At 49.0% G+C, this 24,725-nt stretch overlaps 1 protein-coding gene across 1 annotated transcript; it reads left to right on the top strand.

The window, feature by feature from the left end:
• Window positions 1–1,208: 1,208 nt before the first annotated feature.
• Window positions 1,209–23,304, top strand: CTSB (cathepsin B). Its single transcript, XM_084886368.1, has 10 exons — window positions 1,209–1,352; window positions 12,723–12,873; window positions 13,835–13,920; window positions 14,623–14,737; window positions 18,298–18,416; window positions 19,127–19,212; window positions 19,519–19,665; window positions 20,153–20,269; window positions 21,841–21,969; window positions 22,399–23,304. Exons 2-10 carry the CDS (start codon window positions 12,748–12,750, stop codon window positions 22,494–22,496), a joined length of 1,023 nt encoding a protein of 340 aa, XP_084742494.1. The 5' UTR covers window positions 1,209–1,352; window positions 12,723–12,747; the 3' UTR covers window positions 22,497–23,304.
• Window positions 23,305–24,725: the final 1,421 nt, after the last annotated feature.

Raw genomic sequence — 24,725 nt, forward strand, 5'->3', positions numbered from 1 at the left:
CTGGTTCATGGGAGAATCTAGGGTTTCTGGCTCTGTAGGTTTGTTAATTTTTATTTATTTTACATTTTATTTTATTTTTGGCCCTGTAGGTTTAGATGAATTGGGGCAAAGGATGGAAGAAAGCTAAAAGAGAAGAAATTCTCCAAACACTTGTTTCCTTTGAGGTGAAGGAGATTAAGTTCTCAGGCTCATCAAAGGCCTGAAGGAAGGATGAGGGCTCCACGTCTGCTGCCCTAAGCATTCGAGGGAAGGAGGGAAGGAACCTCTGGGGCGTAGGGGGACTAGTTACAACTCACACCTCAGTACAGTTCTGCTTGGCTGAGTAATTAATATAAGCAGTTTGACCCAAAGAAAGCACCCGGATTCATCTGAGCGACTGTGTCAGAGCTAGGGTTTGGGACACAAATGGAGAACAAAATGGATGGAGCCCCATCCGTTTAGTGCTCAGAGCTGTATGCGGTAAATACAACAATCTTCATTCGTCAGATGAGTAATCTGAAGAAGAGAGGGTTTGAGTCATTTCTCCAGAGTCCCACAGTCCCAAACTCTGTCCACCTCCTGGTGGGAAAGAGTGCTGCAGGGACTGGAGAAGCGCAGGCTTGGAGCTGCCTTCTGAGATTTCTGCTCCTAAGGTCCTTCTCCATAGAAATCCTGACGCCGATCCTGCAATTAGTATGTGCCCGCAACCAAGATACATGCCCTTGATCGGAATCAAACCCGGGACCTTTCAGTCCGCAGGCCGACGCTCTATCCATTGAGCCAAACCGCTTTCGGCTAGTCCTATTGTCTTGATACCCTCAACTTAATGAATGAAATGCCGGACAGTCATCCCCTCCCCCCACGCAGGGATCGGTGGGTTTGAATGCGCTGCGTTCCGGCTGCGGCGGCCCCTGGGTAATTTTGCCAGGCTGGTTGGAGGCACGTAAGGACACCTTCAGTTCCATTCTGCCCCCCACGGGACCCCATCTGCAGGCTAGAAGCTGGCGGAGCTCAGAGCCCCTGTTCCCCGGCGGCGCGCCCTCCCACAAGGGATCGCCAGAAGCCCAGGCGGGCGCGGGGCGCGCAGGAGAGACGCGGATGGGGCGGCGGTGCGGCCAGCAGAAGGAGGGGCTGGGTAGGGGTGCAGCCAGCAGGAAAGGCGGGGGAGAGGGGTACGGGGCTGATTGGGGCCGGGGGTGGGGCCGCAGCGATCACGTGAGGGATCAGCCGGGCGCGGGGTGGGGCCCGGCTCGGGGCGGGGCCGGGCGCGGTAAATAGGACCGGGGGGGCCCGGGGGAAGCTTCCTACGGCGGCTGTTCGGGCACCGACTCTCACTCGCCGGCTTCAGGCCCAGGCTCTCGGCGGCGGAGTAGGTGAGGCGGCGGGAGGGCGGCGGGATGACCTTGGCGGCGGCGGAAGGGGAGGCCGGGGCCATGCGCGCCCCCCGCCGGGGCCTGGAGGCGTTTCCGGGGCCCGGCGGGCTGGGGGGACCCTCCGGCAGTCCCCGCCGGCAGCGGGGGGGGGGGGGGGGGGCGGGGCGGAGAGAAGAGCCGTAAACAACCCGCCCGCGGGCAGCCGGGCTCCCTGCCCCCAATGGGCCGGGGAGCTCGCGCCCCGGTGGCTCCTCCGCCCGGGCTGTGTCCGGGCCGGGTCATCCCGACCCTGGCGCCCGCCCGGCCCTGGGGCCGGCCCGGGAGGCCGCCCGGGCGGAGCCGGGCAGTTTGGGGGGGATGATCCTCGGGAGGAGCCTGCGGGGAATGGCTTGGTGACTTTTCAGGTAGCATCTGGCTCCCCGCCTCTGCGCCCATTTCTGGGCTTCCGTTTTCGCAGCAGACTGCTGAAATAACAGTATCTATCTGCATTTATTTTATGTGTTTTTTTCTTATTCTGGGCAACTTTCTGCACGCAATCACACACGATTCCAGGAGCCCCAGAAGACAGAAATGAGAAAACAGGAATCTGGGGCTGGGTGGATTCAGCTGAAACCCGCAGAAAAAGTTAAATGCACAGATGGGAAGGAAAATGAAACTGAGGGAGATGGTGCCTCAGGCCCAGGGTGGTGTGGGAAGGGGGAAGCAGGGTGGAGTCCTGGGGCATTACCCTCCCCTCAGACCCTGAGGCCTGAGAGAGGGAGCATTTAGGGAGCAATGTGGGGTAACTGGATTTGTTGGGCTCAGCCGAAGGCAGTCCAGATAGCTGTGAGCTGGATTTGCCCCCTTAATGGGCTTAGGCCAACCCCATTCCCTGGCCACAGAGGAAGCCAGCAGGCACGGGGAGAAACAAAAGCCCAGCCCCCTATAGTGCCTGACCCAGTAGAAACCCTTACCCAGTGGAGGGCAGGTAGTGGGTTCAAAGGGAGGCCTCACACCTTTTATCACCTTGGAAAACCTGATTCCCAAGTTCCTCCACTCCTAGGTGAGCGCAGCTGAGATTCATTCATCTAGAATCTAGATGAATCTATCAATGCAGAGTGAGGGAGGAGACGACGAAAGACGGGCGTAGCCAAGGCTACTTTCCTTTTCTTTCATAAAGTCCTTTCCTTAATGGAGAATTGTTTTCTGTTGGCACTGGTGACAGGGCCCAAGGGTCCTTGAGCATAGAAAAAGAGGATGCTCAGTGGTTAGAGCATCAGCCCACAAATGAAGGGTCTCCGATTCAGTTCTTGTCCAGGGCATGTACCTCCATTACAGGCTCCATCCTTGGTTGGGGCATGTGCGGGAGGCATCCAATCAACGTGTCTTTCTCACATGGATGTTTCTCGGGCTTGTGCCTCTTCCCCACCCTTCCACTCTCTAGAAAAATCAGTGGGAAAAATATCCTCAGGGCAGGATTAACAAAATAAATCGATAAATAAATTTAGCCGGTTTGGTTCAGTGGATAGAACATCGGCCTGCGAACTGAAAGGTCCCAGGTTCGATTCCGGTCAAGGGCACATGCCTGGGTTGTGGGCTCAATCCCCAGTGGGGGACTTGCAGGAGGCAGCCGATCCATGAATCTCTCATCATGGATGTTTCTATCTTTCTCTCCCTCTTCCTTCCTCTCTGAAATCAATAAGAATATATTTTTAAAAAATTAAAAAAGAAAGAGGCTGAGTTGTTCTCACCCTGTGTGGCTTTCCCAAAGAGAGTTGAATGTTCCCTGGAGAGGTTCTGCACAAACCGTTTTTGGGCATTTGTCCCAGGGCTGGGTACTGCCCCTTGAAGAGGTACAGATCTCATCCCAGACGGTGGCAACACAGGCCTGACACAGCCTGGCTGCAGGAACTCCCTTGATATTGGGTCTGGCCAGCCCTATTTCCCAGCTGGTCCGAAGGTGAGAGTGGAGGTTTTTGGTTCCGGGAAAAGCCTGCCCCTGTGCGGCTGACTCAGCATCTTGCACTGGGGCCTGGTTCTTCCTCTCTCCACCTGCTGAACTAGGGAGTCGGAGTAGGAAGTTGCTCACATTTTAGGGCGGGGAAGAGAGATTTTGTGTTATTACAGGCAGCTGGATTGAGAAGAGAAAGGGAGAGCATATATATGTCAGGGGAGCCTTGAAATGTCTGTTGAGTGACATTCTTAAATGTGTGGGGTGGCTGTGTAGACTCCCTCCACTGGGACAGAAGGACTGAAATATTTGGGGGTGAACACTCGCCATGTCTGCCACATATTTTTGAGAGTTTGGCATAAGGAACGTATTAGAGATATGTGAGGTTGGACTGGATGAAATGGGACATTTTCATAGGGTCCAGCCTTTTGTATAGAGAGATGATGGGGGTTGCCAGTACGTTGATGATCAGGTTGAGGCACATACAGATGTAATTGTACTCACCGGATATTAGGAGGCAGGCAGCAGTCTGCACCCGGTCCCATATCATCATCTCTTTGGTGTAAGCTCTCTACACATACTCCAGGAGCTGCCTAAGAGAGGGAGATAAATCCAGAGAGTCCTTCCTTGGTTGATAATGTTCATATTCTCCACCCTGGTTTGGCTAGGGAGGGGGGCTTAGGGATCAAACACCATTCCCTATCTAGACTTTAACTGGTCCCATTTCTAACCTCAAGCCTTATCCCCACTCCCTTTCCATAGCACCTAGGGCCTCCAAGTCTTAGCTCCCCTTTGCAGGGAGCACGGCTCACTTTCTTTGATCTGCAAATCATCGCCACTTGCTCCTGATCTTCCTGAGGGACATTGTAGCTCCTTTCTGCTTTCCGCTTTTCCCTCTGTCGTTCTCTGATACTTTTTTCCAGGAACAGTTCTTAGAATTGATAGAAGTTTAATTGTAACGCATGTATCCTTCCCCACTGGTGTTTGTGAGTTATTTATGTTGATACATACAGTTCTAGTTCATTCATCTTAATGTACAGAATACTTACCTACTGCGGCCCAGTTAGGTTGCTCCTGAATTTTCACTGTTGCTACTAAATATCTTTGGATCTCTCAGACACTTTGCAAGAGTTTCTGTAGGTCAAAAGCAGAAGTTCAGTTAATTGCTGGGTCATCTTCTATGTGGCTAGATAAGTGAGGTTTTACCTACCTATACCCCCAACAGCAAGGAAGGTCTCTGTTCCCCGTGTTCCCCAACACCCGACATGATCAGACTTTGATTTTTCTCAAGCACCACTTTCCCTCACCTGTAAAAGATAAACTTACACAAGACTCTTCCAGTGTTACTGTTTGATGAATGTGTTATCTGTCTCCACCAGGCCCGTAACTCGTTTAGCCTGGTCATCACGATAGCCTTGAGTTAGCAGCAAGGACGGGGAGAGAAGGATGGGGCAGATACCACCAGGATAGTGCACCAGCTCGGCACAGAGGGCTGTTCTGCCAAGAGACCCAGCGGAGGCTGGGCTTCTCTGTGAGCCTCTGACCGGCTGACCTGGACTCGGGCAGCATGTGCTCACACACGCCAACGTCACATGGCCTCGGGGCTTGCACAAGACCTGGGCGGGTGGTGCCAGTAAAGGGCTTCAGTCACTCCAAGGTTGAGGCCTTGTCCAGCATCCGTTGGGAGCCACCTGCCACCCATTCTCCATCCCGCTTCACCCTGCGGGTGGTTGGGAGGTACTTGGTTCTGGAGTTCAGGATAGCGGAACAAACCATCGTTTGAATGCTTGTCACTAAAGTTGGAAAAATCCTAATCTTTCACCCACACTGGGGTACTTTGGAGAATAAAAAGAATGACCCCGAGACACCAGCTGGCCTGTGGGTAGGGAGAGGCAGAACACTGACTGCACTTAGTGAGCGAGAGACTGTCCCAGTGGCAGTTCATTGTAAGCGCTGCTGCTCAGACACAAGCAGCAAGAAAGGCTTTTTGAAACAAGAGCATCATCTGTCTCCCCACAGCCTGGTGAGGGGAGTAGCTTTTCCTGGGGCCCCAGGAAAGGAAACCAAGACCAAGCCAGAGAGACGAAGCCTTTCTGTTACTGGCTTCTGCGGTTTCCAACCTCTGTCATGCTGGTCCCCATCCAGCAGGGAAATGTCACGTAGCCTGCGATTGGATTAGTTCCTGCGACCGGAGAACCTAACGGGGCACTAATATCATTCAAATCTCTAAGGATTTTTATAAAGTGGTTGCAGGGTCCTTCAGAATCCTGGCAGTATGCCCATTTTCGAAACTGAGACAAGGGGATGCCGGGCCCCAGGCAGCATCTCAGTAAGGCCACATCAGTCAGTGAGCAAAAGCTTCCAGAACTTGGTCCAAACTGAGTCTTGTTTCTCAACAATAGAAACTTTTTCGACTCATTGAGACCTCCTGTCTGGGGGGAGGGGGGTTTCTTGTTTTAAGGCTAAGGTAGTCATTTGCTCCTGTTTGCAGCATGTGGGCTGTTGTGGCTGATCTTAAGCAATGTTCCATTTGTGGGTTCTGTAGCCGCGTGGTTTGCAGGCAGCATGGTGGGAATTAGTCACTTATGGGGGGGATGACTGACAGGTGGGCAGCAGGGGGAGTGGCCAAGGCAAGCGGGGCCTTCTCACTGGCTCTCCTGGTTCCCTTGGAACCTGCAGGGCTGATGAAGGTGATGCTGTGGCCACCTTCAGGGGATGCCTTTTTCTGGGTCACACAGCAATTGCTTGGGGTCAGGGGAGTGGGGTGGTGGGGGTGGGGACATTTCAGCTGCAGGGAGTCAGGCTCTAGTCTAGGGGATGGATAGCCAACCTGGTGCCTCTTCATCCTCACAGCGTTTGAGAGGCGACAACTAGGAGCCCTTTATGTTATTAAAGATTATAAGCCATGAAGCAGTTAACCAAGTTTGCCTTAGAAGCAAAGCCATAAAACAGAAAAGACCAGATCAAAGGCTGAGGTGGAGCTGAGCAAACAAATTCAGGGGAAATGAAGGTCTGCCTGGAAGTGATCAAAAGTTTAGGAAGAACTGCCAGTAACAACAGCCGGGGGCAAGACAAGTCTTTTTGGAAGAGAAAGAAATGGACAGAGTTAGTCACACTCAATCTTCACACCCCTCCTGCCTTTCCACCTACGTATATGTGTGTGTAGGTGGAAAGGTAGTCGTGTGTGTGTGTGTGTGTGTGTGTGTGTGTGTGTGTGTCACAACTTAAATTTGTGATTATTGGCAGAATGCCGGCACTCAATTTTTTTATTCTTTAGAGCCACCTGTGAAGAGGTGAGCGGTGGATGGGCAGCAGCAGTGGACATGGGAGAGCAAATGGCCGGGTGTGAAAGACCTGCTGGACATTCATTCATCTTTTTCTGTATTAGCCAGGAGGTGGCAGCTGGCTTATTTGGAAAGTTCCAAGTATAGATGCCCTGCTCGTCAGATTCGATGCAGATTAGGATTCCAGTCTACCTGAGGGTTCTTTAACCCTTTGCACTCCGCTGTCCCCTCTCAGGGGACATCGGAATTCTAGCATATCACGCGGATGTCCCCTCTCAGGGGGGACATTGCAGTTTATTAGTGATTACAGGGAATTGAGTTAATTCAACGCACGTTTCCGCCGCAAAGTAGCGTCTAGTAGCTGGTAGCCAATGTCCAGAATGGTTCGGAGTGCAAAAGGTTAAACACCCTTTTGAAAAAAAATCAAGGCTCGTGGCAGCCAAAACTGATTCCTCTAGGGATGCCAGGGTTTGAAATCTTTCGGGCATTCGCTCCTCTCTTTCTGTGTTCATTCGATCTCTTTCCAGAGCCCCACGGTCCATGTTAGTCCCAGGAATGGCTCAGGGTAGTCTGGGGAGCGGCTCTGCAGTGCGGGGAGGGAGGCAGAGGTAGGATCACCTGGCCAGAGGCCCTTTCTTTTCACAGGATATTCTCAGAGCTGTGGTGGGATGTGCCTTCATATAAACCAGTAAGTGCTATGGGGGTTTGGAGAACAAAGAAATGAGAGGATCTCTTCCCTTCCCCGCTACCCCCCCATTTTTAGCTAGAATCTAGCTTGGAAAGGGGGAAGGCGGGTGTAGTGGAATCCCAGGTCTTCTCAGGGAGTCCAGCTGACGAGGACAGAACTAACATCTGCCCTGCACACTTCCCTCCACCAGCCCACACCCTGACAGGCCGGGTAGGGTGGTGACTGATGGATCTCTTTCCCGCATGAAATAAGCACTTTCTGTTCATTTTCTCTTATAATCAAGGGGGGTGGGGGGAAATGCACAGAATTGAGAGAGAAAAGGGAAGTGTTTGCCAAACAGAGGGGAAGTGAAAGCTGTTGTTTCGAGCTAAGATCACAGGACCCACGACAAAACAGCACAGCCTGCTGCTTTAACCATTTGCATGTAGTGTCCAGTGTTCGTGATTCGTGTGGATGTGGGGAGAAAGAAAGCTGACTGGTGCTCACTAAATGAATCACCGCTGCTCTGGGGACCTTTGTTTTCCCTCTGGGAGGAGAGGCTCCATATTCTTTGGGCTCAACAGTCCCAGGACCCTCAGCACGGAAGACTATTTGGAGGAGCGGACTGGGATTCTCTGGCAGAGGCTGTCAGTGGAGGAAAGAAGACAGAGGGAGGGCAGGCAGAGGGTGGTGCATCTGACCTGGGAACTGAGCATGCCCAAAGGAGCAGCCCTGTGTTGCCTTCTCGCGGGAGGGCAACCACTGTGGCAGGGGTGTCGTCCCAGCTCCTTACACTGGGCCCAGCTCCTTACACTCTGGAGAAATCAGTGGCCATGAGCTCCATGTTACAGGGGGTGGAACAGGCTCACAAAGGTTGGTGCTCCAGGCTGCACAGCTAGTGAGTGGAAAAGCCAAGTGTGGAATCCAGGTCCCCTGACTCCAAGCCCGTGCCCACCCTCACTGCTGGCGAAGGTGGCTGTTGACCCCTGGGTCTCCAGCCCAGCCTCTCTAATCCCTGGAGTGCTGGGCTGAAAGGAAGGGCCGGGAGTCGGTGGTCAAAGTCCTTAGTTCACAGGAGGGCACCCTGGTTCTTCACTGAAGTTATAAGGGAGGAGAACAAAGTTGGCAGGAAATATGGAACCAAAGGACTCAGCAGGGTGAGTGCATGAAAGACAGGTGGTGCAGGAGCGCTGGGGCCTGGCAGGACTCCCGGCTCAGGCTGGGGGACGGCCACGGCAGTTGTCAGTGCAGGAGCTGAGAACCATCTGGAAGGTGGGAGGTGCCTCCTCCCACAGGCCCGAGAGGAATACTGCTTTAATATCTGAGTTGCCTGGAAGCGCTCCCATCTCTACTTGCTTATGAGTTAGCATCTCTGCGGAGGGCTGAGCCCCGGGGGGCACCTGGGGACACTCCTGTTGCCATTTAGGGAGCCTTCCCCTGGGACTGCCTCCTGCCCTCGGTTCTCCTCTGACGACTGCTCTGCAACTGCTCTGCTCCCCGATTGCCCTTTGCCCCCTTCGCCATGTGAGGCCACAGCGAGACATTGATCTAAGCGTTTGGAGATTGCGTGGGTCCCTGACGTGGGGTCATGTGAGTGGCAGCCTCCCCATGAGTCACTGAAAGTGGGAAAGTCAGTGTTTTGAGCAAGAAGACCGTAGGGTGAAAGCCCCATTGGAGTCTGGGGAGATGATTGCATCTGGGGGCCCGTTGAGACCAATGTCCTGGCTGGGGTGGCTCAGTTGGTTGAGCCTTAGTCTATGCACTGAGAGGTCACCAGTTTGTTTCCGGGTCAGGGCACATGTCCAGGTTGCGGGCTCAATCCCCAGTAAGGGGACATGGCAGGAAGCAGCCAATCAGTGATTCTCTCTCATCACTGATGTTTCTGTTTCTCTCTCCCTCTCCCTTCATCTCTGAAATAAATTTAAAAACGTAGATTTAAAAAATAAATAAGTGTTCTTTCCTCAGTTTAGTGGTTTGGGGTTTTTGGTCGCCCTAACCATTCTTCCTAAAAGAGCAAAGTTTCAAAAAAAAAAAAAAAAAAAAAAAAAAAATATATATATATATATATATATATATATATATATATATATATATATATATTTTATTAAAGAATAAATATATAAAATATATATATATTTTAAAGGATGTATAGTGAAAATAAGTTCCCCCTTTGCAGTTTGTGTGTTTCTCTTGTTGCTTAACATGTAGAGGCAGGAATGTACTTGGACATTGCTTAATGGGTTTGTGCACTTACATTACCATGACTCACCTGCGGTGAGTGTCTTGGGCATAGTTACTTTATCGGTAAGTATGATTCACTTCAACCAATTCATCTCTTAGAGGCTGCTTTGTATTCTATTATTTCACCATTTACGGTAACTTAACAAGTACTTTGCTTGGTTTCTGGTCTTCTGCTACTGAAGAGAACATGTCGGAAACATCTGTATACCTGTATCTTTGTGTTATGAGGCTGGTATAAATCTAAATGTCAGGTTGCTAAGTCAGAGGGCATGCAAATGAGAAGGTTGATAGAGATGGTCCCTTCCACAGGGCAGTGTGACATCTCTGCTTCCCCACATTAGCACACATCCTGCCCCCATTGAGAACTATTCCAGTGGTTCTCAACCTTTCTAATGCCGCCAGCCTTTAATGAAGTTCCTCATTTGTGGTGACCCCAACCATAACATTATTTGAAAATACCTGTTGAGAACCGCTGCTGTAGAGCCTAAGACCATTGGAAAACACAGATATTTACATTATGAATCATTAACAGTAGCAAAATTACAGTTATGAAGGAACAACGAAAATAATTTTATGGTTGGGGTCACCACAACATGAGGAACTGTATTAAAGGGTTTCGGCATTAGAAATGTTGAGAACCACTGTATTAGACTGTCCTGCCTTTGCCACTCTGGTTGAAAATAAATATCTCCTTAATTTTATCTATAGCTGCCTATGGTTGAGCATCTTTTTTAATATTTGTTGGCCATTTATAATTCTTTCCTTTTTAAAAAATATTGATTTCAAAGAGGAAGGGAGAGAGAGAGAGAGATGGAAACATCAGTGATTAGAGAGAATCGTTGATCTGGTTGCCTTCTACACATCCCACAATGGGGAATGAGCCTACAACCTGGGTATGTGCCCTGACCGGGAATTGAACTGTGACCTCCTGGTTCATAGGTCAACACTCAACCACTGAGCCACACCAGCCAAGCTGTAGTTCTTTTTCTGTAAATTCAGTGTGTATGTTCTTCTACCATTTCTCTGTTACATTGTTTCTATTCTGATTTTAAGAGCCATTTGGAAAATAAGAAAACGAAGTCTTAAGTATATATAAGCACTAATTTTTGTTCACTTGCTACTTGTTGTTTTTCTAGAAGAATATTTTCATGTAATTAAATATTTTCCCTTTTAAGGTTCTGTTTTATGTTGATCTTAGGCATTGCTCACTCCAATATTACATTTTTTTCAAGTGCATTTATTTTCTTCCTACAGCTTCGGTGTTTTTATTCAATGTCTTTGTTCCATGTAGCACTTTGTGTGTGCAAGAAATCAAGTGTAAAGATTCAGCCTTACTTTTTTCCCCCTTCAGAGTGCGTAGCCAGCTGTATAAGCATCATCTCCTGAGATATGCAATTTTCTCACTCTCCTCTACCACATGCATGAAATTCTCACACAGGATATGCTTCTGAATGGTCTGTCAGTTTTGTAGATAGGTTGGTCCTGGGCCAGCATCACCTGGAGGTTATAATACATCTACTACCACGAGGGCCAGGCCTTCATTCTTGCTTCCCCCCCCCACAAATGTCATGCTATCCTTCTCCCCCCCCCCCCTTCCAGCTATTCTTACGCATTTATTCTTCCAGATGAATTGTTGCTTAAGCAACAGTTAAGTTTAAATATTCCCTCAGATACAGTTCACTGTGTGGGAGGCAGTGTTTTAAGGGCTGTCGCCTAAGACATGTCATCTTCATGTAACTCTCACAGTCACCTGTGACCTGTGAGGAGGTAGGTCATTTCGGGGACAGGAAATCCCCCCAACTCACACACACAGACACACTCAGTCCCCGCTATGTGGGCATTTGCACTTCACAGGCCAGGATGTCGTGTGGCATCAGGGTGCATTTCTTGTTTTCATGGAGCTGACAGCATGATGCCAAGGCTGAGCGGGGAATCGCTGTCTGCGGACTCACTAGCCAGTCCCAAGTCTAAGGGCCGAGGTTGGGGTGTGGAGGATTCCCTTCCTGGAAGCCCATCCCTGGCACCGGAAGCAGAGGCCTTGGCTGACCTGAAAACCCGGAGAAAATCCCAGGAGACTGGTGCCATGCCACTGGCCAAACCAGCCCTGCTTCCCTGTTCTCCGGAGATTGGCACACGCCGGCCATAGCGTGGCTTATGTTTTGCGTCCAAATTGTGGCTCATGAAATCTGTTTTGTTTTGCTTTTTGTTTTGTTTTTTTTTTCCACTTGCGACATAATCACATGGACAGACTGTTTACTCTTTCGGAGCACTAACTTGGGAAAGGCCTCAACTTTGTCCCACAAATCCATGGCGAGACAGAGGGCACAGGACTCAATGTTAGCCTGGAGATGTAGATGTATTCATTTGTGTAGGACAGACTATCGTTGATCCTGCTTGTTGCCTGGGCCCTGGGGTGTTGCCAGAACAGCAGGTCAGCCCTGGTCCTCACAGCTCACAAGATAGTCTGGGCCACAAACCATCCAGTGAGCAGCACCATTTCAGACTGTTAGCTTGGTCCTTGGCTCTAACTGATCGCCCTGGAGACCCAGGCAGCACACATCCCAGGCCTCAGCTGCCCCGGAGCCTCACTGCAGGTATCACCGGCCTTCCACTTTCTCTGTCCTGGCTCCAGCCCCTGCAGGAGATGCGCACGTGGTCTGTCTTAGCCCATTCAGGCTGCTCCAACAGAAGATGACAGACAGGACTACTTCTAAACAGACATTTATTCCTCACAGCCTGGAGGCTGAAAGTCCAAGTTCAGGACACCAGCATGGTCATGAGGCATACTTCCAGAACACAGACTTCTCGCTGTGTCTTCACATAGCAGGAGGAGTGAGAGATCTGTCTCTCCGGGGTCTCTTTTATAAAGGCACTGATCCCGTTTTGAGGGCTCCACACTCATGACCTAATCACCTACCAATGGCCCCATGTCCTAATACCACCACATAGGGGGTCAGAACTTGGGGGTGACACAAACAGACCATAGCACGGTCTTGTGTGCTGCAGGCGCAGGTCGGGACCTTGAGACCAGACCCGGGAGCCCACAGGCACTGTGGGTCCTTGAGAGTTCTCTGCTGCCCACCCCGGCTTGACAGAAGAGGAATCAGGAACAGAAGGGGACAAGTGGCAACCGGGGCAGAGACACAGATCTTTCATCCACCGGGTTGTTCCGGCCCCAGGACCTTGCTGTGTGTGGGCCTGGGTGGAGGAGGAGCAGCCTCTGATGTCTTGTGTCCTTTCCTTTTTAGGTGGAGTTAGGATCCGGCTTCCAAAATGTGGCGGCTCTTGGCCACCCTCAGCTGCCTGGTGGTGCTGACCAGTGCGCGGAGCAGGCCCGGCCTGCAGCCCCTGTCCGATGAGCTGGTCCACTATCTGAATAAGCGGAACTCTACATGGAAGGTGGGCTGTAGGGGCCGCTTCCTGCACGTGTCCCTCCCGAGGGTGGTCGGTCTGGGCACCCCGACTCCCAGCAGGGGTGGCCCACAGGACAGTTGAAAATCTGATCCAGAGACATGGCTGCTCCAGACCATGCCCACTTCCTCCCTGCCCCGCTTCCGTGTGTGTGTGTGTGTGTGTGTGTGTGTGTGTGTGTGTGTAAGCTTGTTGGAGGTGCATGGTGAGGTAGACGGGCTTTGGAAGTGTTCCTTTCTGAGCTCCATTGTGGTAGGTGTTGTGGCATCAGTACTAGCAGCTCCTTGGTTCTGCCCAGCCCTGAGGCCCGGGACTTTGGGAACAAACAAATGAGGAATAGGCCATCTTCAGGGCCTCTCTTGGCATGAGCCAAAAAGAGGAGACCCCCCCACTGGTCTGAGAGCTGCATGCTGCCCACAAGGCCCCTCTGGGCTGGTCCAGGCCTGCTCTACAGGGAGCCCATCTTAGACTATTCAGGCTGCTACAGACACCACACATTGGGTGGCTTATAAACAAATTAATTGCTCATAGTTTTGGAGTCTGAAGTACAGGATCCAGGTGCCAAGGGGCAGGTTCTAGTGAGGGCTCTCTTCCAGCTTGGAGATGGCGGGCTTCTCTCGGTACCTTCACATGGTGGGCGGGGCAGGGGAGCTCTCTGGTGGTTCCTTTATCTGGGCACTAATCCCCTGCATAAGAACTCCATGCTCACGACCTGAGCACCTTCCCGAGGCTCACCGCCAGATATCGGCACATTGCAGGTGAGGCTTCAGCATGCATTTTGGGGAAATTTGGTCTATAGAGGTAGAGCAGCCCCCATCCTCTGCTGAGTTGGGAGGGACCCCGGGCCTTGTCTGACCTTGAATGTGAGCAGCGTCCCATTCTTATCCCTGCTGTCCCCAGAAACACCCCCTCTGTTGGTGGGTGACTGTTGGGATGGGGTGTCTTCCAGGCGGGACACAACTTCCGCAACGTGGACATGAGCTACGTGAAGACTCTGTGTGGCACCAAACTGGGCGGGCCCAAGCTGCCCGAGAAGTGAGTACCTGCTCCCTGGGGCATGAGTAGCGGGCGCTGGTTTGGGACAGTGGGAAAGAGGAAAGAGAGAAGGCCTCCCTGGGTCCTCAGGTCTCATATCTCCCAGAGGCTCTACTTGAGGGCAGGGCTCAGTCCCTAATGCCAGTGTTTCCCACGTGCTTCTCTGGGTGGGGAAAGCGCCACGTCGGGGTCTCCACCAGCTAGGTGGGCCCAATCTTGAATAAGGAAATTCTGGGAAAAGAGGTGTGATCTGCCCTTGATGTTTTACTTTTCTAGAAAATTCTGGACAGTTTCATGTAGGCATTATTACTCTTGCAGGAAGCATTAAATAAATCTTGACAGTGAGGGTGGGTTCGGGAAGGTATGTAACATCACACAGCGGCAAAGATATTAAAAATAATGATGTGAGGAGCCAGGGCAGATGTATGATTGGGGCTGGGGCGGGGGAGGCAAGAAACACAATTATCTGGACCCTGTGGCTAAAACATCCACAAAATAAGTCGAGAAAGAAGGCTGTGGGGTGGTAAGTTGTGTTAAGCAGTAGGATCAGGTTTTACTTTCTAAACTTCCAAGAAGACATACCTCTTCTGTACGTTGAAAGGGGCCACACTCCCTTTCTCGGGGAGGGCCTGCAGGCAGCTGGCCTTTGCAGGGATGGGGTGGTAAGACGCAGGTTTGTAATGGAGATCTTTCTTTATCCAGAGTGTGGCTTGCTGAGGACATAACTCTGCCTGAAAACTTCGACGCCCGGGAACAGTGGCCAAACTGCCCAACCATCGGGGAGATCAGAGACCAGGGTTCCTGTGGCTCCTGCTGGGTGAGGCCCTGCTGTCCTGAGTGGCTGGAGCAGGGGTGGGTGGTGGAGGGGGGCCCTGGGAGTGACCAGGGAAGTCAGAGTTGGACCAGCTGTGACTGGGCACATTACATAACTTTCCTGAGTCTCAATCTCCAGCAGTTTAAACATAATAATTAAAAAAAAAAAAAACCTATGATCATGACTTATTACAGAGGCTAGGTGGGAGAAAAATTGTATAGCCCAGCCTGTGTGGCTCAGTGGTTGAGTATTAACCTATGAACCAGGAGATCTCAGTTCAATTCCTAGTCAGGGCATATGCCTAGGTTGCAGGCTTGACACCACCCCCCTCCCCGCCCCCATAGGGGGCATGGAGAAGGCAGCCAATCACATGATTCTCATTGATGTTTCTCTCTCTCCCTCTCCCTTCCTCTCTAAAAATCAATAAAAATATATTTAAAAAAAAAATAAAAAATTAGTATAAAGCCCTTTGCACAGGCAACGACCATGTGCGGGTTGTGAAATGTTTTTATTTCTGTTTGACCTGCTGTCCTGAGCCATCAGCAATACCATTAGGTTTTTTTGTTGTTGTTGTTTTTTTTCCCCACCCCCAGTACCATTAGTTTTGACCTCCACTCTATATCATGAAGACCCAGTGAGCGGTCTTAATTTTTTTTTTTTTAAGAGAAGCAATGCTTAGCAAATTTTAGTTATTTATTTTTTCTTTTACATTTTTTTATTAAATTATTATCTGTGTACATATTTTAACATGTCTTAATTTTTTTTAACTGTGGTAAAATACACAATATAAATGTAACCATCTTAATCATTCTTTTTTAAAATATATTTTTATTGGTTTCAGAGACAAAGGGAGAGGGAGAGAGAGAGAAACATCAACGATGAAAGAATCATTGATTGGCCGCCTCCTGCACGCCCTTACTTGAGATCAAGCCTGCAACATGGCATGTGCCCTTGACCAGGAATGAAACCTGGGACCCTTCAATTCACAGGCTGATGCTCTATCCACTGAGCTAAACCAGCTAGGGCTTTTGCTTTTTTTTTTTTTTTTTTTTTTTTTTTTTTAAATCCTCACTGGTGGATATGCTTAGAGAGAGAGGGAGCAATATCAATGTGGAAAACATCCATCAATTGCTCCTGCACTGCCCTGACCGGGGATTGAAATCGCAACCTGGGTTTGTGCCCTGACTGGGAATTGAACCGGCCACCTCTAGGTGCATGGGACAATGCTTCAACCAGCTGAGCCACACAGGCCCGGGCTTTTTTTTTCTTTCTTTCATTTTTTTATTAAGGTATTATATGTGTACATATCTTATCATTGCCCCCCAGGCCCGGGCTTAATCATTCTTCAGTATATAGTTCAGTGGCATTAAGTATGCTCACAGTGTTTGGCCATCAACCACACATCCATCCACACAGCTCTTGTCATCTTGCAAAACTGAAACTCTATCCCCATTAAACACTAACAACCCCTATCTGCCCTCCCCCTAGCCCCCAGCAACCACCTTTCTACTTTCTACTATGATTATGACTAGTCTGGATACCTCATAGAAGTGAAATCATAGAAAGTTTGACCTTTGTGTTTATTTATTATTTTTTACTTAAATCTTTGTGGTTGAAACTATTGTATGTATCTCCCCTTTCTTCTCTCTCCCCCCCCCCCCCTTCATAGCCTACACCCATCCCCCACCTGAAGCCTCCAACCACTCTTATTGTCTGTGTCCATGGGCTATGCATATATGCACACAAGTTCTTTGGTTGATCTCTTCCCACCTACCCACTGAGCCCCACCTTTCATCTGAGATCTGACAGTCTGTTCCATTCTTCTGTATCTCTGGATCTTCTTTGTTCAACAGTTTACTCTGTTCATTAGATTACATAGATTATGAGTGAGATCATGTGATACTTGTCTTTCTCTGGCTAGCTTATTTCACTTAGCATAATATTCTCCAAGTCCCTCCATGCTGTCTCAAAGGGTTAAGAGATTCTTCTTTTCCACGGTATAAATGTACCACAACTTTTTTTATCCATTCATCTCCTAATGGGCACTTGGGCCTACTCCTACAGAATTTTGTGCATCAGGGCTCTAGTTTGAATAAGAGTGGTGAAAGTGGACACCCGTCTTGTTTCTTGTCTTAGGGGAAATGGTTTTAGTTTTCACCCATTGAATATGATGTTGGTTGTAAGTTTGTCATATATGGTTTTTATTATGTTGAGGTCGACACTCAACCATTGACCCATACCAGCTGGGCTATAGTTAATTTCTAATTTCATTCCATTACAATCTGAGAATATGCTTGATAATGATTTCAGTCTTCTTGAACTTGTAGAGACTTGTTTTGTGTTCTAACATGTGGTCTGTTTTTGAGAATAACACAAGTGCACTTAAGAAGAAGGTATATTCTGCAACTTTGGGGTGAAATGTTCTATAAATGTCAAATTCATTTGATCCAATGTGTCCTTTAGAGTCACTGTTTCCTTGACTTTGTCTGGAAGATCTATCCAGTGAAGTTAGCAGGGTATTAAAGTCCCCTACTATGACTATAGTGCTGTCAATATCTCTTAAAGTCCTCCAGAAGTTTTAATATATTTAGGTGCTCATATACTGGGTACATATATGTTGACCAGTATTATATCCTCTTATTGGATCAATCCTCTTAGTATTACCTTTATTGTCTCTTGTGATGGCCTTCATTTTGAAGTCTATTTTTTCAGATATGAGTATTGCCATCCCAGCTTTTTTTGTTTCCATTTGCATGGAATTTTTTTTCCCATTGCTTCACTCTCATCCTTTGTGAGTCTTTTTTCTGAAGTCTCTTGTAGACAGCTATATTTGGGCCATGGTTTTGTATCCATTCAACTAACCTAAGTCTATTGATTGGAGCATTTAATCCATTTACATTTTACTTATTGCCATTTTAATTCTTTATGCCTATGTTTCTCTTTTTCTCTTCTTCTCATTACAGCAGTCCCTTTAGTGTTTCTTGCAATGCTGGTTTGGTGTTGACAAACTCTTTTAGCCATTTTTTCTTTTCTTTTTTTTTGGTCTGGGAAGCTCTTTATTTCCCCCATCTTGAGGTAGCCTTGCTGGATTTAAAAAAAAAAAAAAAAGATAATAATATAGGTTATTATTTTTAAATATTTTTTAAATTGACTTTAGAAAGGAAGGGAAAGGGAGATAGAAACATCAGTGAGGAGAGAACATCATCAATCAGCTGCCTCCTACATGCCCCCTACTGAGGATTAAATCCACAACTTGGACATGTGCCCTGACCTGGAATCAAACCGTGATCCCCTGGTTCATAGGTCAGTGCTCAACCACTTAGCCACACCACTTGGGCAAGAGTGAGCTGCTTTTTTATGTTAAAAATCAAAACTACATACTTCAGAAATGTACTGAGTACCCAGGGGAGGATTAAAGATTAAAGGAGCTTTAAAGCTAAGTTTGAGTGCCAGGACTCTTGCCCGATGCTGAAAAAGACTAGTCACCAAGGAGGTCTGGGGTGCCCACTGCGGCCTTCCAAAGTTCAGAGGTGGGGCTTACTGGGTAGGGATTGTTTCTGCAGGCATTTGGAGCTGTGGAAGCCATTTCTGACCGGATCTGCATCCTTACCAATGGGCATGTCAACGTGGAGGTGTCTGCCGAGGACCTGCTCACCTGCTGTGGCTTCCAGTGTGGAGAAGGGTGAGTCTGAGGCAGCACCTTCCATGAGGGCATGGCACCTGGGAGACCTGGGCTGGAGGCCTCCTCACGTGGAGGGTGACTGACACTCCCTAGGGGAAGTGGTACATTGAGGACAGATGTGGTCGAGGTGCTGTGGGAATCTGGGGAGTCTGGAAGCAGTATGGCTGTTGTTTTCTGGAAGGCTCCTAAACCCAGGCTGGCTGTGGGTGATGGGGTCTGGGCAAAACAGATGGGCTCAGAATTTGTGGTTCAATTTCTGAATTCAGGTCTGATTTTTCCGCTCAAGGCAATGTAGTAGCCTCAAGACCCGTATCTTTATCTGTAGTTAATGATAATGATTCCCCAGATAAGTCACACTGCCTAGTGGGCTGCCCTCTAAAAAGAAAAAGGTGTGTCCACTCCAGTTAAGTTTGAATTTCTGACACTGGTGTTTTGCTTAGTACCCTGGGATATTTGGTGTGCTCCCTCATTGAGAATCCCTGCTCTAGAAAGGACACAACCTGGTTTGGTATAGACAGGAATCTTCTTGAGAGTCTTAGTGGTTGGGGCGGAGAGCTTGGGTGAGTCCCTGGAAGGGACAATCCAGGAGATGTTGAATTGGGGGTCTGTTGGGCCGCTTGCTGAAGGCAGTGGTGGCTCCACCAGGCAGTAGTCTGGGAGCAGCGAGCACCTCTCTCACGATGACTTTCAATGAATGGCTCTTTTCTTAGCTGTAATGGGGGCTTTCCCTCTGGCGCTTGGAACTTCTGGACAAAAAAAGGCCTGGTGTCTGGTGGCCTCTATGACTCCCACGTAGGTGAGTGTCTGCCCCGAGTCCCTATCTAGCCAGATGGATTTCATAAGCAATAACTAATGATAGTCTCAGTTTCCACTATAAAGAAGACTGAGGGTTGAGGGTGAGAGTACTGGGCTGGAAAACAGGGTAGAAAGACAAGCCAATCCTCTCATTGGCAAAATTAGCAATGGAGGGGAGAACAGACCCAGGCTGCAGACTTGGGGGTATCTACTGTTCCTGAAAGTCATCATCCCAATTCTTTCTGGCCTGGAAAGGCTTCTGTAGGGGCTGTTGGCCAAGACCTTCCTTTCTACTTGGTCCCCCCAGGTTGCAGACCCTACTCCATCCCTCCCTGTGAGCACCACGTGAATGGCACTCGGCCCTCATGCTCAGGGGAAGGGGGGGAAACCCCTTCATGCAGCAAGATCTGTGAGCCAGGCTACACCCCATCCTACAAAGAAGATAAACACTACGGTAAGCACACTGGGCCTGAGACCCACTGACAGCCTTCCCAAGCCAAAGGAAGAGGCCAGGGCAACTGAGTCCAGAGTCAGGAACACAGGATGGAGCAAGGAAGGGCACTAATGCCTCTTGTCTGCCTGCTGTGTTTTCTGTCTTTACCCGAATTCCATCTCAGGGATGTGGTCTTAGGAGTCAGACCCTCAGAGATGGAGGGGACCCCTCGTACAGGGGAGTGACCTGATCTAGTCCTCCTGGTCCAGTCCCACTCTGCCCTCGGCCACATTCTCCCACTTCTCAACTTACAGATTCAGCCCAATCACTCCTCCCTAAGGGGGTTCCTGATCACTGTCACCCCTCCCGTGTCCCCCCCACCCCCTCCCCAGACTGGACAAGTCCCCTAGATGCTCAGTCTTCACCTGGTGGCTCCCCGCAAATCAGTGAATTGGCTGGTGGAGCCTCTGGAGGCATGTCTCACCCCACCTGCTGGTTCCTTTGCTAGGATGCAAGTCGTACAGCGTCCCCAGTAGTGAGAAGGAGATCATGGCAGAGATCTACAAGAATGGCCCAGTGGAGGCAGCCTTCTCCGTGTATTCAGACTTCCTGATGTACAAGTCCGGTGTGTATTGGCCCCAGAAGGCCTCGGCAGGGAGGGGAGGTCTGGGTTCAGATGGGCCGACAGGACCTGATCGGAGTAGGAAGGCAGGGTGTCCAGAAGGGCGGTGCCAGGCCCTCGACACTCGTAATCACTGCTCTCAGCAGCTGCCCCTGCTCTGCTTTCTTGCACCTGTTGGCCTCTTCTGCACATTCTATTTGGATCCCCACTGCAATGTTTTTATGTGGTTAGTTCCTGCTATTCCATTCATCCCTCAATAACCAGCTCGGAGATCTCCCAGGGGAGCCTTGCCTCCCCTCCCTGAATGGATTTTGTGTCTGGGTTGAGTGACCTTCTTTATTCATCTTTTCTTTTTTTTTTTTTAAATATATTTTATTGATTTTTTACAGAGAGGAAGGGAGAGAGATAGAGAGCTACAATAGAAACGTCGATGAGAGAGAAACATCGACCAGCTGCCTCTTGCACGCCCCCCACCGGGGATGTGCCCGCAACCAAGGTACATGCCCTTGGCCGGAATCGAACCCGGGACCCTTCAGTCCGCAGACCGACGCTCTACCACTGAGCCAAACCGGCTTTGGCAATTTCATCTTTTCTTGGCAAAGCCCTAGCCTCATGGCTACCATCCTCCATGGACAAGGAAACAGGGACCTGGCCAGCCCTCAGCCCAAGAGCTGTCTTAGAAACCCCTCATCCTCGATGAACAGTCTGTGCTGACCACTTCTGTCTCATGTACATGCTGCTAAATTGAAAACTCCACAGGAAAAAACTCTCAACTCTTAGAATAGTAAAGATTAGACAAAAGAAGATGCGTATGGAAAGAAAAAAATACTATAAAGCTGGTAAATTTTTTAAAAATGTATTATTGATTTCAGAGAGGGAGGGTGAGAAATATCAATGATGCGAGAGAACCATTGATTGGCTGCCTCCTGCCCACTCCCTACCGGGGATTGAGCCTACAACTCAGGCATGTGCCCTTGAATCTGGGACCCTTCAGTCCGCAGGCCCACACTCTATCCACTGAGCCAAACCAGCTAGGCTAAAGCTGGTAGTTCTTTGCACAGCCTGCATGTTATAAAGAATACATTTTTTATAATAAGTGAGTCACTAGGGTACAGCTGGTTGGCCAGCTCCCTGAACACTTTTTCCCTCCCACTGATTGACACGCCCCACCAGCGCAGCCCTCTTCTGCATCTCCTCTCTGGTGATCCCAGAGCAGCAGGTGAACTCTCTGCCTTTGACAAATCATTACGAGGAGTCCTAGTATGTGAAACAGACAATTGGTATTTTTTAAACGTTAAATTACTCCTAAAATTCTAATTTATAACTAGTTTTAAAGGCAACCAACAGGCATGCTTCATTGGACTCCCATTTTAATGTTTACTCAACATAATTGTGTGTTGGGCTTTCAAAAGTATATTCAAATAACTCTCCAACAGAGAGAACAAACTTTGAAGACAATAGTAGGCCTTTGGGGCCCTGATTATCCTGCCTGGGGAGCCAGCTGACGTGGAGGGGTGCTGTGAGGGATGGGGCAGTGGCTGGGTCTCAGCCTGACTGGTGTTTTCTTTCCTCAGGCGTGTACCAGCATGTCACTGGAGAAATGGTGGGAGGCCACGCAGTCCGCATTCTGGGCTGGGGGGTGGAGAATGGCACCCCCTACTGGCTGGTCGGCAACTCCTGGAACACCGACTGGGGTGACAATGGTGAGTGGCCGCTCCCTTCCTGCTAAGAAGAGGGTGTTATGAGCCAGAACACAGTTGTCATCTTACCTTCCTCTGCTCTCCTCACTTCACAGTTCCAAACCCTAGGCTTATCTGACCTTCCAGGTGTCCAGGTGCCTAGTGGGCTGGTTTCCCTCCCCCCCAAGGGCAGCTTCTGATCCTGAGAGAGGGGGGTAGGGTACAGGGCCCAGCTTCAGATTGCTGTGCCTGCCACCCCCCACCCCTTCCCCCACGTGACATGAGATTGATGTGGAGCGGGGCTGCTGTGCAGACAGTGGAAGCTGATAGAGCACCTGATGCTGGTTTGGTGCCTGTTAGGTGGCTTTTGCTCCTGGGTCTCTCAGGGATGAGTGAATCTGTTGGCCCCAGACCCGCGGCGCACTTTACAGGCTTCTTCCTTTTGCTTTCTAGGCTTCTTTAAGATCCTCAGAGGACAGGATCACTGTGGAATTGAGTCGGAGATCGTGGCTGGACTCCCCTGCACGGACCAGTACTGGAAAAGGATCTAACCTGCTGTGGGCCCTTCCAGCCAGCCCCGGGGCAGTGGGGCTGGGGGTGAGATGAGGGATAGGAATGTCTTTTATTCTTTGAGTACAAATGGGTTTTAGACAGGGCCTGAAAGACTGGATTGGGCCAAACCTTGTCTCTCATGAGAGCAGTCTTCCAAGGAGACACATCCAAGGCCTGGCTACCTCCCAGGCCACTCAGTGGACTGTTGTCACAATGCATTTAAACCATTGCTACAAGCAAAGCAAGTCCTTCCCCCTTAGACTAGTGCTGCTCGGCTCTTCCTGCAACCACCTCCACATCCTTCATCCGTCTCCATCTGTGCATCACCAGGGAGCATGATAGGCCTACAGGTTCGGAGTTTTTCCAAAGGAACGAAAGGTGGATTTCCTAATGGTAGCTTCCCACACATCCCACCATCAGCAGCACCACCAAGCAAGCAGCTTTCTAGATTTGGAAATACGTTGAGAAGAAACAGTGGACAGCCCTTTGAAAAAAGCCACTCTCCCGGCGCCCCTGCATCTGTCGAGCTTTGCAGTGTTGCTAACCTGCTCTGATCTTGGCATGATCCTTTTTAAATAGAAGTTATATTTTTTTGTGTACCTCAGCTGATCATGAGAATGAAGTAGTCTAATGTTGGAAGAGCTGTACTTAGTTTTCCCAACTGTCTCCTTAAAACAAACTGGGTGGTCTTGATTTGACTGACTTACTGACCTCTTAATACATAGAGAGAAACCAGCCTTTATTGTTTAAAAATCACTGCTGTGCCCTATTAAAGGAATACTGTGCCAATAAAAGGTTTCTCCCTCAGTGCTGTTCTGGTGGGACCTCAAAGGTCATTTGTCACTGTCTGTAGGTGCGTGGCTGCTGTTTATCCTTATCCCCCAGAAAGAAGCATGGGCTTATGGATCTTTAAACTCCACCAGGGCTGTCAGTTGAGAACAAAGTAAATACCTCATTTTAGCTTCTTTCCGCTCCAGCACCCTTTCAGACCACAGCTTCTGTCTTTTCAGTCCCTGTCACAGCCCAAGTCCTGCTGGAGGACCAGCTTTTCCCTGGCATCACCCACTGCTGGAATGGGGTGGAGGCAGAGCTTGGTGCGCTATTTTGCAAGTTCCCTGTGACTTTAAATATTACTTTGATAGGTCTATCTAAAAACCATAAGCTGTGATGTGAGGTACATCGGTTCTTGAGGGGAACAGAGGAAACTTAAAGAATCTATACCCACCCCCCTGGCCTATCAGTATCTTATTTCCCTTCCCTAAAATCATGCCAAGTTTGACTTATGATGTGACTCCCAAGAATCAGAAGCTCCTAAAATAACAACTTAACATCCAGAGAACACTGTAGGAAAAGCTATAAATTCATAACATTTTATTAACATTTAAATCAGAAATATATTCATAGCCTCAATTTAGTTATTCTACCTACTCCCAAACTGAGTTGAATAATTCCATTTTTACATACTTTCTCCTACCTCCACAGTGTTCCCTACTCCATCCTCATCCCAGAAGCCAGGAGGGATGTGCACAATAATGTAACAAGATGAATTGCAGGCCATCTTCACACTTGGCTTAAGGAGTTTTTGTTAGGGAAAAAAAATAGGGATCAGCATCAATAAACCAAGGTATCATTGATCACTACTTTAGCTACCACTGTGAGGAGGAATCAGTAAATTGCATGCCAGGAATGCTATACATTTTATTAATTACACTAGTGGCCTGGTACACGAAATTAATGCACATTAAAAGGGAATTATTAGCCGAAACCAGTTTGGCTCAGTGGATAGAGCGTCAGCCTGCAGACTGAAAGGTCCCAGGTTCGATCCCGGTCAAGGGCATGTACCTTGGTTGTGGGCACATCCCTGGGGGGGGAAGGGGGGGGGGTAGGAGGATTGGGGGGTGCAGGAGGCAGCTGATCGATGATTCTCTCTCATTGATGTTTCTAACTCTCTGTCACTCTTCCTCTCTGTGAAAAAAAAAAATTATATATATATATATATATATATATATATATATATATATACACACACACACACATAAATAAATAAATAAAACTAACCCTAGGCCACACTGGCCAGGCTGAAAATATTTAAAAAAACAAAACAAAACAAAAAGGATTAGAGGAAGTATTTTAATATTGTTATATGCCCTTTCTCTATAATATGTCAGAGATGAAAGAAAATTAGTAAAATGTGTATGAAAACCTTCCTCCTGTGAAGAGTCTGGGGT

This window comes from Pipistrellus hanaki, assembly GCF_964339955.1.
Source record: "Pipistrellus hanaki genome assembly, chromosome: 5".
Classification (NCBI taxonomy): Eukaryota; Metazoa; Chordata; class Mammalia; order Chiroptera; family Vespertilionidae; genus Pipistrellus; species Pipistrellus hanaki.

Coding starts and splice junctions, on each gene's coding strand:
- CTSB (XM_084886368.1), top strand. CDS start 12,748: ATGTGGCGGCTCTTGGCCACCCTCAGCTGCCTGGTGGTGCTGACCAGT. Junction 13,921..14,622: donor GGGCCCAAGCTGCCCGAGAA/GTGAGTACCTGC, acceptor TTCTTTATCCAG/AGTGTGGCTTGCTGAGGACA. Junction 19,666..20,152: donor CAAAGAAGATAAACACTACG/GTAAGCACACTG, acceptor TTCCTTTGCTAG/GATGCAAGTCGTACAGCGTC.